This window comes from Hesperophylax consimilis, chromosome 21 (genome assembly GCF_061612785.1).
Source record: "Hesperophylax consimilis isolate HC1 chromosome 21, BYU_Hcon_1.0, whole genome shotgun sequence".
Taxonomy (NCBI): Eukaryota; Metazoa; Arthropoda; class Insecta; order Trichoptera; family Limnephilidae; genus Hesperophylax; species Hesperophylax consimilis.
Window position 1 is genome coordinate 27,858,296 of NC_142856.1, and position 18,497 is coordinate 27,876,792.

The window sequence follows — 18,497 nt, forward strand, 5'->3', positions numbered from 1 at the left end:
TTCCAGTATTAACTGCTGTTCCGTCACATCCGATAGCCACGATGCACGCTAAATCAATGGATTTTGTAACAAAATATGCAAAAAAATTGTGAGCTATTGTTTTAGCATCGCCGAACTTAACACCCATGTGGCCAATGTATTGTGAGCTAGGTTCTTTCAAAAGACTGATATGTTCTTCTATCACAACTTTTCTGCGTCCATCCACCATGATTAATGTTTTATCCTTTGACCGTCAAACGATATGCAAATGCACAAATCAAAATGGGGCTGGTTGATGGCAGTCAGTGTGGTCCTAGTTTTGGCACGAGCTCGTCGAATCTTATTACGATCGATCACATTTGTTAGATTATCTGTTGTCACTAATCCAATATCTTGAAATGCAGCGCAGACGATGGCAACACCTTCCCGACCAGAAATACTGTATCGATCCAATGTTCTGGATACAACAGATAGTCCAGTCTGTTGGATTTATTACATAAGAAGAAGGAGTAGATGAAGCAAAGTAATTTTGGTCAGTTGGAAGATCAACGTTAGTAAAACTTGAAACTGTACTGCGAGATATGGACGATTGATCTAAAGATGCGCGGTGCGCGAGCGAGGCGCGAGAAAGTGGACTCGGCAATTTGTCAAATTTTCGCAGGAAAATAAATATTATCACATTTTTTTAATATTATTATTTAAGGCGCGGCAATTTTTATTCATTATGAAATGTAAAAGTAAATATTAAAGTATTAATATTGACACAAAACTGTTTTATAAAGGGACAATTTTTTACCAGATTTTAAATAATTCAACTGCTTTGGGGCAGTACTTGCTATCAAAATTTTAAATTGATATTTTGTATGCTTAATTGTATGTACCTAGAGCATCTATTCCGCACCCCGCGAAAACTAATTTATAAAAAAAAAAAAATTCCATACAATGGCGATCCACCCTAATAAACATGTGAATAAACGTTCAAAGTTTTAATTAATCGCTAAGGCTGTGTAACAACTCCTTTGTCGTAAGGCTGGCATCCCTTTCAAATTGTGAAATTTATGTCTGTTCAATGCTGACGAAGGATGAAGCATCGGGTTGAAATTATTATATTAGCCCCACACAGGGGCCCTGAGGAAAATAATTTCCATCAGGGCCAATGTCTTTTTTAGGGAAAAGAAGTTCTATAAAAGTAATAGGTATTAAATTTGGTTAGGAATCTATGGATTAATGTGTCCAGGAGTGACGAACATATGGATATATACCTCCTATTTCGGCGCAAGGCGATGGATCAAGAGACCAGTTGGAGAGGTCAAAGTGGCAAAGCCTCTCCCGATCTGGCACGGCACGCAACGAGCGGGTAGGCGCATCCTGAACACACCACATCCGATGAACCCGGGCACCTCTGCTTAGTCATCAAACGCGGTGAACTACTTGGGGTGACTGATGGCAGAGTTGTTGGTTATCAAATAAATAGTTCCCGGGGCGCCGGTACTCAAGCCCGCCTCCCTTATCAAATTTTCCCAAAAACAAATACTGCAAAACCTATCCGTATACTTACTGTTTTTTTCTCATAATTATTTTGAATTGAAACTCTTGAATTAAATGGTACTTGATTTTCATTGTATATTCAGATATTGAAAAATAAGTTAGTTTTAACTGATGACTTTAATTTAACATTTTATGAGATATCAAGATACTACTGTTAAGATTTATCCACCAGAAACTTGTATAAAAGCATTTCAAGTTATTTAATTAATTTTATCCTTTCTCATAATAATTTTCAACTAGCATTTTTAAAATTGGATTTTGTTCTCAAAGTAACAGTAATCTATGTTTATAAGCTTGTGTATGATGCGATCTATCTTAAGATTAATAAAATAAATAAAAAGAGAAACATGAATCTCTATTTCCATTCTCTATTATATTCACAGGCCAATATTCGCAACATCTTCACGCGTTCGCGTTCGGCCGTTAGGGCCATAATAACGGCCGTTCGGCGCCCGAACGGCCGGCCGTTACGCCGTTACCTCGTAAGACCGTAACGCCGTAACGCCATAACGCAGTAACTCCACTAAGCTCGTAACGCCATAACGCAGTAACGCCGTTACGAGGAAGAAACTCGGCTAACTTTCTTGGGCAGACGGGAGCTTTCAAATATTTCTATTTAGTGCCTTTGGTGAGGTCAAATTACTGACCTCTCCAGATCGTTTAGAAGCGGAGTTTATTGGGAGAGAATTTGGCTGAAGTTTCTTCGCAATTAGTATTGTTTCGGGGATGTTCCGCGGTCGGGTTTCTTCCTATTTTAAGATATGCCATATTCTGTTTCATGTTCTTATTATAGAACACTATCTGACGTGTACCCGGCGTTACTCTGCGACTTATAAATGGTTTGGATTAAAATTTGGTTTATGAGGCCTTTTAAAGATGTACAACTCAATTAGTACATTATTTTGATGTATCTCATAAGGTTTAGCCAGCTTTAGCAATGTACGTCCTAAAATATATATTTACGACTTACTTATAAAACATCGAATTTTCTCTACTTTCTATAAACATAATATGCATGCATTATACAAGTATATGTGAACCTTTTAGATAAAAATCTTTTGCAAAGTTTAGAAGAACTACGCGCATAACCAGACAGACGCAGATAGCAACTTTGTTCAATAGTATTTACAGATTGTAAATATCACTTCGATAAGTAATGGAGTATAAGAAATATGTTTAAGGAATTTTGATGAACGAATTAGTTATGTATGATTGGGAAAAGAATTTAATCCAGAGTGGGTGGTTTTCTATTGGACATAACTTAAATGCTGAGAAAATAATTAATTACCTAGATAACCCAGACGTCGTGGGTTAATTCTCGTACAAATTAAGTCCTACATAATTCCAGAACATAAAAATCAGCTTTTATGATGAGAGTTGGGAAAAATATTGCTAAGCATAACGGCTTCCCTGTGGTCGAGGGGTAAGGCTTTCCACTAGCAAGCCGGAGGTCGCGGGTTCAAATACCAGTCATATGATTATTTCATAGGCATATAATTAAATGAATTATTTGTGTTATTTCATAGTTGACAGATTAAAAATTATATTTCCGGTTCGATTTCCACTTCCAGGTGTAAGACCTTCGCTTAGAATTGAATCGTTGCTGAAATGGCTTTGGCCGTGTTTGCTGGCCAGATTTGAATAGCCCGGTTTATCCCACTTTCCTCTTCCCGTCTAATTTCTCTCTCTACTACTTTCAGCCTCGCAACATAGATGGTATGCGATTGGTGATACCATAGACTCACTGGCTCCGGACGGTTGGGAGCAGGTACAAATCTTGTGCGGTTTCACGTAAAAACCAAATTTAATTTATCTTTTTAATTTTTAAAGGGAAAGACAAACATTCCTGGGTAACAAATAGCCTGGCTTTATTTGAAAATCTCCCACTACCTCATCTCACAGTAAGTGGATAATGTTGCTTGTGTTGTGATGGAGGAATTGAACACACTTCACCTGGGTGGGACCCAAACGCGATGTCAACTCAGCCACCGATCGCGGTCGCGGGAATATTATTTCCCGTTTCAGTTTCGTTTCCGTTTCCGTTTCTTGCATTTTCTTCAACCTTTTGAAACATGCGAATAATTTGTACGGTTATTGATACTGATAAAGCTTCCTAGATTCACATTGTGTACTTTTGTTGATGCTTTTTTCAAAATTATGCAAAGCCAAAAAGAATTTTAAAGACGAACAATAATTCCCAACAACTTTTACGTATTGCTGTACCGCCCAAGACCTTTTACTACATTATTAAATTTTAATAAAGCTAAGAGCTGACGCAGTATATCTGAAATTCAGGTCAATCGGTTCCTTTATGTAAGCGAGCGGTGCGTGTTACGTTTTTTAAAAATACTCATGTTTCGATGGCATCAAATTATCGCATTTAATAATCATATTTTTTTAGAAAATTTGATTACGGTAATTTAATTTAAAAAATTCAATCATATTTATTTATCTAGAATTAACGGCACAAGTGCCAATTATATACATGATAGTTATTGACGCTCAAGGTACATTACTAAATAAAGTAAAAATTATATTATGAGTTTAAACAACAAAAAAGAATTCACATTAGTACAAAATTATTAAAAAAAATAAATAATTAAAAAAAACTAACTTTATCCTTTTAAATTAATGGCATAATATGTTATATATTTCTTATCCTTGTCCTTTTATGTAATTTTTTTCTGTTCTCTCTGGTCCTTTTAAATATATACTTTTTATTTTTTCACAATCAATTATCAACATATGGTCACCCTGCATGCTTACTAAATTATACTGTAGAGAATCGGCTAGAATTAGCTTAATAAGTACCCAATTTTTAGAAACATGAATGTTACAATATTGTTCTCACAATTTTTTGTGTTATTTTTTTATTTACAGGCTTGATCTAGTGAGGTTAAAAATTTTAAAGTAAAAATGATACAATGTAAATAAACAATAAACAGTAAAAATAAATAGAAAAAAAACTGTTATGCATTGATCTCATTAATAAAATGTTTAATCAATACAGATTTATATTTCGATAGAGGCGTATTTATAACAGAATTGTTGCCTGAAACCGTAGTATGATTGTTACAATAATACATACTTAGGGAACCTTAATCTAATGGTACGAACATGAAACTGAATCAACATTAATAATCTATCTGGGCTTTCCAACTGATCACATGTAGATTGTCAACGCGCTCGACTTAATTACGTTTGTGAAAATATTTATGCTGTTTTCTCTTTGAGACCCGATGTATGAAGTAAGTAGTCAGTTGTGATTTTAAACAATTTTAAAACTCATGAAGTGCCATACTAGCTGTGTGACACATCATTACTTTTATTTCTACAGGGATCAAATATTGTTGGAGTAGCGAAACTAGCATTCTATAAAGGAGTTATGATAGCGCCAACCTCGATAGCGATTTATGGTAGTGAAGGACAGAACTAGCAGATGTAGGAAGTTACTAGTAAGAATGTAGTAGAAATGAGATTTATTTGGTTTATGAGTGCATTTAAACCATGTACGATAATACGAGTCACAAGAGACAATGCCAACGATTAGGCCGATTATTATTAAGTGGGTAGGTGCTTATACGGTTTAGACATTTAGAGAGGATGGAAGGGAAAAGGAGTGTCAGGAGAATACGTGATGCGTATTTGGCAATGCAGAGTCGCAATGCACCTGAAAGACACCACCCGATCAATTTAATATCTAGTTTGATTCATTATTATTACCCAGAGACGGAATTATAGACGACTAGCTAAGTTCCGGCGTTTTCAGATGTCATTAACCGTCTTTTTAATTAGATTCTTACACGCCCGTTCAACGTTAGTGTGATAAAGCCGCCCTTGAACCTGGTTTAAACCCGTTTTAACCAAACAAACGCCACTGTAATAAGTCTTTTTTTACTGTTCTGACCTTTCACGCTGCGTAATATTTACATCACGTTTTCAGTAAGGCTGTTCGTGTCTTCGAAATGTCGAAAGTTCGATTTTCCAAAGACAATATATTATCTCACTTTATGTGTACTAGATAACGACAATTTTTCATATACTAAAACATCTACCTAAATACATCTATCGAAAGGCGAAACAATTACAAATACAACATTTGTGCATAAAAGCCTCCTGTTCTACGGTTCTTATCTCTACAACAAAATCCCACTCTCATTCAAATCTTACAACAATATTATAACATTTAAATATCAAATAAAAAGTTTAATAAAAAAATAAGAGATTAGAAATAGAAAATATGTATACTGACTCTTAATACAGACTGAAACCTAAGCAATTTAACTAAAAACCACATGTTAACTATTTCAGAAAAAGCACTACACAATACCTTTATTTATAATTTCTTTTTATTATCCATTCAAAATTTTTTTTAATAATATGTAATTGAAATCCTTTGCACGCAGAACTCAGTGAGGATATCATTTTATATATTTTTTACAAAAAAGGGGAACATAGTAAAGAATTTATTATTATTATTTCTGTCTCATAATGTGAAAGAGTCATTTTTATCTTATAATTGACATAGGCCCCCAGTTATTATACAAAATAAACTTTCTTTCTGATTCGCTATAAAACCTTTTCCCAGATGCATTTTTAAATATATGTAAAAAAACAACATTATAAACATGGTTTTAAAAACATATTAATAGCAATAATCAGTACTTAAGAAAACAAAACAAATAAATTATAAATAACAGATAAATTATCCAGCCACTTATTTACCCCATTCGTAAAAATTCGTGTTCCGTAGGTGATGGTTTATGGGTGTAATCTCGCGCTGTGTTCTCAGTTGCAAAACACGCTATACTCTCGCAATAACGATTGATACCACTCATAAATTTACAAGCAAGTGACTATTGCTAAAGCCTTCGCGCGGAGCCTTACAGCTCAGCATTGCGTCCTCCATCGCTTTCAACTTGCGTGGCTTTCTTCCCTTGAATGTGAAATATACGAATAGGTTGCTTTGATCCTGTTTCCGCCCCGGCTGAAGGTCCTGCTACGTCTAAAGAAAGGGGCACACTGAATAGAAGAGAGAATGCACCGTTTGAACACTAATATATTGTATGTATCATACAGGATGTTAAGAGTTATTCCTGACTCATTTTATCTAGTGATTCTTGGCCTTATTTGGATTAAAAACTGTGGAAAGTACTTTGGTCTCCGATGTCTTCCGGGATAGAAATTTTGGGATCGGTGTGGGGAGTTGGGCGGTTATTGACATGCGACAGGTTTTTTTTGTATTTGAAAAAAAAATGGCACCTATGTCATCTATGGGGATGCTGTGTGGAGAGTCTTTTTGAAGAGAGGATGGAGTGAACAAAGGTCTCTTCAAGACCCATGTTGTAGGCGTTAACGAGTCGTAGAAGCGACCCGTTCTCATATGATAAATTTGAACAGTGTTGTATATTTTTCTGGTTTATGGACTTTACTGGAAACACTTTTGTCGTAATTTAACTTTTTTATTTGAATCACAAAACATGCTTTTTATAATATCTACGTTGACAATAACAATTTATTGATAACGGGCCCGACCCTTGTACAGCTAAACACTGTTTACTGTAATAAATTTCTGAAGGAAAGAACACTTTTTTACTGGGAACAGTCCCTTTATAGATTAAAAATACTAATCCATTGACAGATTGTTGATATACACAATGAAAAAAAAAGGCAACTGCTTATCGAAAAATTAGAGCTCTAAAACGTTAGCACAGATACACACCATTTCTAATAATTAACTTTTCAAACAATCCATAGATGGCGACTGTATCCAGAATTTAATTAATAAAGAACTTACAAAATTAAACAAGTGTACATATTATTATTATGTTGGGCGCGCATTTGGCGTATTTCCCATCGAAGGAATCAATCACTCTAGTTCCTCGGAGCACATTCCATTGTAATACTGGTAGAACAATAACAGCATAACTACTTGACGCCTGTGCTCTAAAGATTGTAATCTGCTTGTTAAGATAGGGGAATCGGATAGGGCCCGTTTCTGCACAGAGTCAAGGGTTTTTTCAGTTATTTTGAGGCTTCAGACCAGAGGTGGTAACCAAATTCAAGAGAGAGGCGCACTAGCAATTAGCACATATAGGTACTTTTGTGCGGTATTCATATAAAAAACCAAAGATTTTCAACTTTAAGAAAAAAAGAAATATTTTGAACGAATCCCCGTAGTAAAACGAGTTAAGAGTGAGAGTTAGTCAACCTTATTTTAAAACTTTTTTTAATCACAAATTTTAAAGTTGATAAAATACTAACTTAGGTATTTTATCAACTTTACCATTTATTCCAATATTGGTTATTTTATGTATGGTCATATATCCTTTGAGACGCCAATTAATATACATTATAAAAAATATTTACTTATTTTTATGCTTTAATTTAGTTTTGGGCATTAATTTATATTTGGGGTTTAATTTATTTTTGGGCTTCAACATAAACATCATAAATTAAATTGAAAGCAAACAGTATAACGTTAAGATTTAAAAATTTAAGCTTAACCCTTTCAGACCCTGTACTCACTTTTGTGAGGGTAAGTTACTGATTTAATTTCTGACGGTGCAATGCTTCTATGGGTGTGACCAGTCTCGATCGTTTGTGAGCATGGCTGGGTACTTGAAAAATATTTTTTAATTGGGTAAAATTTCTATGCGGTGGCAACACCAGGATTCTTTTGTTGCACTTTTATGAAAGTTCGATAAAGTCTTGTCGGTCTCCCTGTTTTTGCTCATAACTTTGCTTTTATTCAACTTCTTTCAATTGTTCTTGAAGTTATCGTTGGTCAAGAGTGTAGTAAACAATAGTGTAGCTCTATTACAAGTTAAAAGTGTATTTTGTATTGATTAGATACATTTGAATTTTACAACTCACGTTTGTGAGCTCTGGTTCTCTACCCTGCCAATGTAAGTAATGTATGGGATAAGATATTTGTATTCATTAAATAAAACGCCTTTGTTTTTACTGTGTTTTTATGATTTGTATTTTATTTACAGACCATTGAGAATCTTATAAATGATCCAGATGCCATTACTGACTTGCTTATGAACGGAAATGAATCAGATATTGAGTTATTTAGCGATGATGATAACGAAGATGAATGGACCCCACAAAATAGAACCGTAAGCAGTTCATCTGATTCTGAGCCAGACGAAGAACCAGATAATCAACCACCAGCACAAAGAAACTACCAGTGGAGGAAAAGATCTTTTGTGAGAAAGACAACAACACCAACATTGAAAGTACCATCTCAAGTAATATCACCAGTCGCATTCTTTGAGAGGTATTTTACGCAGGAGCTTTTTGAGCTGGGAGCGAAACATACTGCACAATATTATTTAAATAAAACTGGAAACATACTGAAAACTTCTGCTTCTGAAATAAAAAAAGTTTTTTGGTATAAATGCCCTGATTGGCTGTATTAAATTTCCGAGGATCAAGCTAAATTGGCATTCTCGATTTCGATTTGATCCGATTGCATCAGCAATGAGTCGTGACAGATTTTTTATGTTCCGCGTCAATTTACACTTCGTTGACACATTTGCTGAAAATGCAGGCCATGCTAATAATATTTTTTGGAAAATTGATCCAGTGATAAAAGCAGTGAGAGACAGATGTCTTTCTATTGAGAGAGACTTTGGGTTTTACTCAATTGACGAGCAAATGATACCATTTCTAGGAAGATGTGCCGTTCGCCAATTTGAAAGAAACAAACCTCGTCCAACCGGACTGAAAAATTTCGTAATGACTAGTTCCAATGGAACAGTGTTGGATTTCGAGATATACCAAGGTGCGAATACACCATTACCCGATCGAACATTAGGTCTAGGTCCTGCAGTAATTTTGCGACTTGTTTCAACTCTGCCAGAAGAAAGCTCTGTCTTCTTCGATCGTTATTTCACAACAATGCCTTTATTTGATAAACTCAAGGAGAAAAAAAATTATGGCACAGACACCATTATGCCTAACAGATTTAAAGGCTTCAAGTTTACCCCAGATAAACAAATGAAGAGAGGGGATTTTGAAGAAATATGCCGATCAGATGATGCTGTTTCTATTGTGAAATGGAAAGACAACAAATCTATTCTAATGGCATTTTCCTTTGTAGGTAGTACGCCCAGTACTCAAGTTGAAAGATGTGATAAAACTGAAAAAAAAAACACATACAAGTTTAGTGCTCAGCTGTTGTAAAACTATACAATGAAAAAATGGGTGGAGTCGATAGTTGTGATCAAAGTCTGGAATGTTACAGGACTTGGGTCAAGACAAAGAAATGGACGTTAAAAGTAATTATTCATATGTTTGACTTAGCTATCGTAAATAGCTGGAATGAGTACAGAAGAGTTTTCAACGAAAATAATTACAGATCAAAAGATATACTGGACCTGCTGGATTTTAGGCTGACGATTGGAGAGTATTTGCTTGGAGGACTGCCACCCAAACGAAAGTTTGATGCAGATGCTGAAACGAGCACCCAAACAATACAGTCACCTTCAAAAAGATACCAACCAGCTGCAATTCCATTTGAAGACAAGAGGTACGACGGGTATGAGCATTGGCCCATTGTCGAATCTCTCAAAGCTCCAAGGTGTTGCAGACTGGAGGGATGTTCAAAGCGATCTCGCACCAAATGTATAAAATGTGATGTCTACTTATGCCTATCAAAAGATGTCAACTGTTTCTTAAAGTTTCATCGCAAATAATCATTGATTTTTGATAACTTACCTCGAATATTTTGTTAAACCAGTATCTCTTTTTGGAAATTGTTGAGACCCAGTACTCACAATTGTGAGTATGGCTTTTCCAAGAAAAATTGATTAATAAAAAATATAAAAAAATTCTTTTTTTCTTTTTTTGTTACCCATAGTCACATTACTACAACGAAAAACTAAAAATTGTTTGTCAACTAGGCTCGGGTCTGAAAGGGATAAATTACAATAAAATTGTAAAGCTTTAAAAATCCCTTACAATTATATAGTGTAATAAAAAATAAAGACATTTTGAATAATTAAGCATACGCCTAAATTTGGATTACCTACTCGTTATTTACAAGAACTAAAAAGTATCAAATTATTTTGGCTTTGAATGTGTCTCAATTTAAAACTAAAATATCAGCAATATCTATAATCTCATTTCCCAGTCTATCCATAACAAAAATGAACACGAAGTTACTCTTGTGAAGTAATATATTCCGTTTAGTATGTTTCGAAGGTGCATGTAGTGAGAACAAACTTATAGCGTCAGGGCAGTCAATAATGTTAAAAAATTACAAGGATTTAAATTATAGACGAAGTTGGGCTGTAAAACATACTGTCATTTAAAAAGTACTATTTTGGTTAGATTTGTTCCGTTCCGCCCAGTTCCGTCCGTTCGTTCCTTCACCGCTCAACCAAGGCCGTTCCTTACCCCGGCGCGTTCAAATTTTACTCCGCCAACCTTTTATCCCGGAATAATAAATTCACTAGTTCGTTTAAAATCGATTTTAATAATCCTCCGATCTTTGAGCTTTCTTGAGGTCACGCCCGACAAAGATTTTCAGATAATAATTTAGTATTTCTATTATGTAAGGTATTTTGACATTGATTTGGATTTAGGCAGTTTTTTTCTTATGTCAAGAAGTGGGTTTTAAAGTTCTGTATGAACATTTTAAACATGACGTAATGAATTTTGAAATTGTCTTTAAGTTCACAGTAGCATAATTGTCAGGACACTCAAATTTCCATTCCAGATGTTGCAATTTATAATCAAACTACTTTAATGTAATAAAAATGTGTTCCTAATTTATATCAAACTTTAAAATTAAAACAAATAACGGTCGTAAGTTGTGTGCAAATATTATTATTGCGATTTTAATCATTATATAGGGCAGGGATAATTAAAAAAATAATAGATTTCCTATTTCCATGTTGCTAATCTAAGAGTTGACTGACTCAGATCAGTGTTTTCCGGGACGCATAATTCAGAGATGTAGGGTGGGGCCATTTCATTGATGGATTTAAACACTATCCAGCACAATTTGTACTGGATTATTTCAAGGCACTTGAGCCAGTAAAAGTTACGAAGGTGTTCTGAAATGAACAAATATTTTGAAACCCCGTTTATGAGCCGTGCTGTTGCATTAAACACCGATTGAAATTTGTCAATTTGATATTTTGGAAGGCTGGCATAATGCCGTTGCAGTAATCGAGACGTGAGACTACGTAAGAGTTGATAAGTAGTTTTAGGAAAATTTCTTCGGACATACTTGAGTTGTCTTCTGTGAAAAAAACCGGTGTTTACAGCTCTATATTAGTTAATTTATATTTATATTAGGTAATCTTTATTAGTTAATTTCACATTGTTTTTTTATTAACTGAGTCTAACATAATACAACCCCAAAATCAAACAGGCTATTTTCTGTTGCCACAAAATATCTCAAAGTTAATCACATCCAAACTTTCAGCTGACTTCCAGTGCCGCGAGTCGGAAAAAGCCAAACGGCCTCTTTCTATAACTCCTCTTCTTCTTATGTTTCTTTACCGTTGTGCTTCCATTTGTTGCAAAACTTAATGTGGCAAGGCGAGGATAAAGTTGGACCAATTAGCGTCAGCGATGACGTAACATTTTCACCGAGGGCTAATGTCATTACGGACAGACTTTTGTGTGACTTTGAGGCAGGTTGGTCATTTTTTCCTCGAAATAAAACAATTTCGTTGTATGCGGAAGTCAATATTATTGCGCTAATCGGAAAACAAGGCTTATTAAATTAGCCAGTAATTAAAACATATACATGTATATAAAACTGTGATTAATTTAATTGAGTTCTTATTTCAAACTAGCTCTACCCCGCCTCGCTTTGCTGTGGCTTACTCGGTTTGTGTTGACAGTGTTTTTTTTTAAGAGCCTGTTTATACCTGTCACAGGTGACATCTACATAATATTGTAAAATAATCCACAGGCGTATTAGTATGCAACGTTGTGTCAAAATTTCAAAGCAATCGGTGAAGAACTTTTCTGAGACTTAAGTTTTAAAAAAAACGAACATTTACAGACTTATTTAAATAGATAGATAGAATTTAATAATTATTTTTTAACGATAAACTAATGTTTATAAGACAAGGATGCATAGCATAATGGATAACAAATTATTAAAAGCAATAATTAGTCGCCTGAAATGTCAATATAAATTGAAAATATCTTCCGAGTAAAAATAAATGCCGCCAAAGGGAATTGAAACCACTAAGCCGTGGTTAGCTCGGCAGATGTTTTCCATTTGTATTTATATTTCAGGCGACTAATTATTGCTTTTAATTATTTGAGAATTAAATTTAATTAAAATATTTAAATTTTGCTTCATACTTTTTCCCGTTTTTTTCGATAAACAAGTGGCGAAAAGTTATAAAAGTCGTAATAAATAATGTTTATTTTATATGAACTTAATTAGATTTTTAATGATTTTAATGAAAATACGATTTTCTGAATAGGCTTTTGATTTTCTGTTGGAGATTTGTATAGAAGCGGATAAATTTGTTATTTCGTATTTTGGATTGATAATTTGTAATTTGAATCTAAACTTACCAATGAAATTTAAAAGCTCAATTATTAATAATTATTATTGAGAAAAAGACTCTTCAATCGTTTGGATATTGAACGAAGAATGAATGTTGAATGAAGTTTTTGTCGTGTAAATAGAAGGTAGAAGAGAATTGAATATTTGAGTCCGGTCATGTCACGAGTCAGAATTGCAGAAGTGTTTGAGATGATTTTATTTATTAAGACATGCACAGTACAATAAGATAAAGTTAAGGATATTTTTCCTTATTACATAGTCTTAGTACCTATTACGTATGTCCATAAAATATCATCATGTAATTTCGCCTGAGATTGTTCTGAAAACTAATGATTTTATGTTAAAATCAACGAGTTTAAGTTTAAATTTATGTATGAGTAGGTAAAGGTTATAAAAGGAAGAAAGTGTATGGAGAGAAAAAAATGAATTAAAATCAAGAATTATAATATGCTCACGAATTGTAATTGACTGTTAATACATAGAAGTTTTGAAAAATGAAGTGAACGTGTTTTTGAAATATGTCACGATAAGAAATTGAATAAGTTAGTTTTGTATGCTGGAAAGGAATCATGAAAGATGTCTAAGTGTAGTAATTTTTCGTATTGTGTAAGTTGTGATTGCGCGAGTAATTACTATTGTGAATACAGCATGGTGTATGTACCAAGACAGAGTTGTTTTACGGTGCCTACCCGTGCAACAATTTGAGATAGCTAGTCAATTGGTTTAGATAGATTTGGATTGTTAAAGGTATCTATCTTAACGACTTAACAACATATTCCCGAAGTTGGCTTCCATAAACAGCGATCGAACTGGGTTTAGTTCCAAGGTGGTTTTGACCCATCCGCAGGCAGCAACGTGAGTTATTGTTGCCGGCAACTCGCAGCCAACAACACATTAGCAACAGTTGTTGTTTAGTTGTTGTGTTGCTTTATGTTGGTAGCGATGCCCTTATGTATGTTTCGGGATGTAGCTACAAGTTCTTGGCTCGCGAAGTAATTAGAACGCGCCGTGGCAACATAACAATGCATTTGTAAATTTCCGTAATAACGAACAGATGCTCCAACCGGGAAGAAATTTAACACTATTAACCACCTGTATTACGAACTGTTCTATCGAAAGATCATTTACGTTAACGTGATTCAATGGTGTGTATTTTCATTTGGTAAAAAATAAATGAATGATGACAGGATTGTTTACCTGACAAATGGGTTATTAGTATTTTTTTTATTAATTAAACTTTTAAACACAATATTACAATTCAGGTTTTACATATCTACGGTAAATTCATAGTATGGTAATATTCCATTAAGCTACACATTTTTGAGTAAAGCGATTTAATGTTAACATACAATATTGTTATTGCAAAATTTAAATAAAATAATAATGGAGTTGGTAAATTGAGTAGGTACCTACCCATATTTTGATTCAAACAAAAAATCACGGGATAGTAATAAATCTTGAAAAATCAGATCCAACATTGAAAAGGGAGTGAATATTCTATTATAGATAGGTAACTTCATCATAGCTTACCGGAATTCTTCACACAATCAGTTCTAGTTTCGAAAGGACTAACGCACAGTACAGACAACCGAAAGTAGTGTGTTTTATGATTACAAACGATTCTAGGTAATAGATTTTATTTTCTACGTTATAGGCCAGTTAGGGCTTTTAATCTGTTCTTAACAAATAAATTGTTTTTTTTTTACCCTCCTCAAAATTACAAAAAAAATCTTCCTCTTTTTCCGTACCCCACATCCTCCCGAAAAAAATATATTTACTAACTTTACCTCATAAACACACAACTATTCAAAACCTAATCAGATTTTTAAAGCGGTAGATATTTAACGCGAATTTAAACTACGTCAAAATTTAATTAAGAGAAGGACACTCGTAAGTTAAAAGTAAGTTTAAATCTGTAAGATTCAACCCCTCACTGCATTAACACGTCCCCTTATTAGTTATTTTAAGACAGTTTATATTCGCATCTCATTGTCAGGCTAAGCTGTTATGCCCCTAATTTATTGCTTAACTTACGGCATTATGGTTCAAACTTGAACAATTAGAACTTTTCCGTTTTTGATCCTAATTCGCATTTTGGTTTATAAACCGCGCCCTTACAGCGCTCTCTGCACGTCTTGGATTTTTTCAACTAACAAAGTAAGATGGGGTGATAGTTTTATAGTTTATTATATATTTTCTATGACTCGACCATACATTACGAGCCTTGGTAATAAATATTGTTCAGTGAATATTTTAAAATCAGGATAACAGAATATCAATTTTTAAATTAGTAAACTGTTACTATAAACCTACAGCCTTACTAATTAACGTGTTTTTAAATTTTACACAATTGATAAACATCCAATTGTTGTTTGGCCGAAATAAAAGGAATTATTGATTTCCCCCTTGTGACTTTACCTCTAATAAGACAACATAATAAAAAATATATTTAACTTTTATTAGAAAAACAAAAAATTGCTGGTGAAAATTATGAATTTTTATTTTATTTTATGGAACTTATTTTGGTGTAATTGTAGAAGTTATATTCAGAAAACAATACACGTTATAACATTTATTAACTATAGTACGGAATTATATAAAATAACACAGCAAAAGTAACTCTTGATAATAACAATTCGCAAAAAAATAATCAGTGAACATACCTTAAGTCATGGTTATTATTTATTGGTAACCATAAAAGAATTATAAATAAACAAGAGAAAATCGAAATACTGGTGAAATATAAGTATTATATACTAAGATCGAATTTTTATGTTTAGTTAGGCTCGCAATTGAAAATGTCCACTTTTTTATATTATGTATTAGTTATTATTATATAGTCTGTTATAACAAGAATTTTGTTTACACTTTGTTTTGCATTGGTCTACTTTAAACAAGACAGAAGAGAGTGTGAAGGGCGCAGGTACATTGATTTGTATTTAGTAGCATTGAAAGTGATTGTTAACTAATTTAAACAGAAATAATGTGTCAATGTGATACTTCCGTACACTCAATGAATCAGTTTTGAGGTATGAGGCTGCTTCTGTCTATACATAATTATTTAATATTACTAATTACCTGTAAAAATTATATTTTAAGAATTTGTTTTGATTTGAAACTGAATTTTTACGCAAGCAAGTAGGAAAATTAATCTGAAACAAAACACCTGCGATTTAAATAGATCTGTCATTTTCAAATCCGACTAAATATTCAAATTGCTTATTTGTATCAAAACAGACTGATTTGAATGTTCGAAACAAAAGCGAATCGCGGATACCAAATTTCGAAACAAAGATTTTCGTTTGTCGACCGAAAACTTCGACAATTTAAATTTGAAATCAAGGAGCTGCGGGCAAAATTCTAATGACTGGAAACTTTGATTTCCCACGAACTACGACTATTATTAAAAAGTTCACACTTTATGTTGTGTTTTGTATCGGCAGGGGAGGCGAAACGCGGTCCGCGTTCGCAGCCCATTATTATTTTTAATGACTTTTGTTTTGAACGCCTCAATCACGAATGGAAACACCTTGAAATGACATGATATTAGAAAACGAATCCGTTTTCCGGGTTTTAGGGTTAATCGAATTGTGGATTTGTGGGGAATCGTAAATGATCCGTTTGTTTACCTATTTATTATTTTGAAGTTAAGGTTTTGTGTTTATTTGTTAGGATTTATACTACAAAGTACACAAAGCCAGAAATTAATTATTTGAGATATTTCTAAAATGAATGATTTTGAAATAGCTTTGAAAAATTTTTTGGGTCTCTAAAACTTTTTCCATCTCCATCTCTATTTCTGTTTATCCTTTGTCTCAATACTTTTGATGATGAAAAATCATTTCAAATGCGCTAATGTAATAAAAATATGTCCACCCTTACCTCAAAGTTGATATTTAAAGCACGGGAATGAGTCGTTCCTCTAAATTTGTTCTTTTAAGATCCTTAATAATAATTAAACGTTTCCAGTCCCTACATATCCCTCCCAATCAGGAGGGGATTTATTCCTTGCGTGGTGTCAAAAGGTGTCAAAAATTGTGTAGAATACAACCTACAAATAACGTTTCAAAATGACATCTTATTTTACTTTATTGTAACTTACAATTTGCAGCCATCGACAATATTTTCAATATATTGTCTTTTAATTTTTATATAGTTTTTTCTTCATTACTTTACTACAATTTATTTATTTTCTTATTTTCACAGGTTGTCGGTAGAACTCCAAATCTAACCATCACCGTGGACTCTTCTTCATCAGGAAAATACCTTTGCAAGGCTTCGGTACAAGGCTTCGTCGAAATTCAAGCTGAAGCATCCATTTATTTGAGAGGTAACCTATCACATTATATTAATTCACTGAACGGTTTATTGTTAAACGATTTACTGCATTCAAAAGCTAAGTGCTTTAATCCACCCAAATGAACGTGTCTTTAATACTATAGGTACGCGTGCAATGTGCATTTATTGTTTGATCAATGATCATCTCTAGAAATTATAGTCATTTTCACAAGGTTCATTAAACGTTGAACAAAACATTTGGCGCCCAGTTTTACTTCCTGAAATAATGAATTTAAGTATTCCAAAGCTAAATATCCCATTTTGGAAATGACACAGCAAACTGAAATACGCCGTGTTGATCTTCAAGTCGAGACAAGAATACGCTTGGCAAATTTCATGACGTAAACGTTCATACTTTTTGCTGTCTCTGTAAACAGTTTTTCTGCTTTATAAATAAGATCTAAAAACCTTTTGTAATTATCTGTCTGAAGTTTACGTCAGTTATTCTTATATTTTACGGTCTATTTGTTTTAACTTATAAAGAAGTCACGTACCTAGAAGAAATGACTGTCATTTCGTGAAAAGAGATGCGTGGGATACCTGCTGTAAATGTCAATAGATGGGTATAAACGTGAGCAGTCACTTATCTGCCTGAAGAAAAGCAGTGGGTGGAAATAATGTATGAGAAAACCTTGAACGATAGGAAGTATAGAAGTCTAAATTAATACATAAACAATTATCAACAAATGGCAACAAAATACCTACAAATACTACAGTAATGTGTAGGTCGTAATAATGAATTATTTCTTGATTGAATTTTTTTTAATATTAATTTTTCATGTGATATTTTATGAAAATATTAAGATTTGTATGTGGTTCCCACAAAAACTGAAATGAAAGTTGTTAAGGAGAAGTGAAAGAAGGAGGTCGAGGAGAATTTGGTGACTAGTGATGGAAAATCTTGTAAAAGCTCTATTCCATTGTGAAATATTGTTATCTCTTAACCCTCCGATGAGAGACATCCGGAGATGGTAAGTGGTGTAACAAGGTCTACGCAGACCTTGTATAAAATTTCGTGTTTTTGGTTGGGCCAGGCATGGCAAGGTGTGCGAAATGTGTGAATTTAAGTGCGCAAATGTCA

General features: G+C 33.6%; 1 protein-coding gene across 1 annotated transcript in view; it reads left to right on the forward strand.

Moving 5' to 3' along the window:
* Window positions 1–18,497, forward strand: part of LOC149413820 (irregular chiasm C-roughest protein-like) — a 116,679-nt gene that overhangs the window by 88,451 nt on the left and 9,731 nt on the right. Inside the window, exon 10 of the mRNA XM_089644692.1 lies at window positions 17,285–17,408. Within this exon, the coding sequence (XP_089500818.1) occupies window positions 17,285–17,408 (124 nt within the window). The remainder of the gene's footprint in view (window positions 1–17,284; window positions 17,409–18,497) is intronic.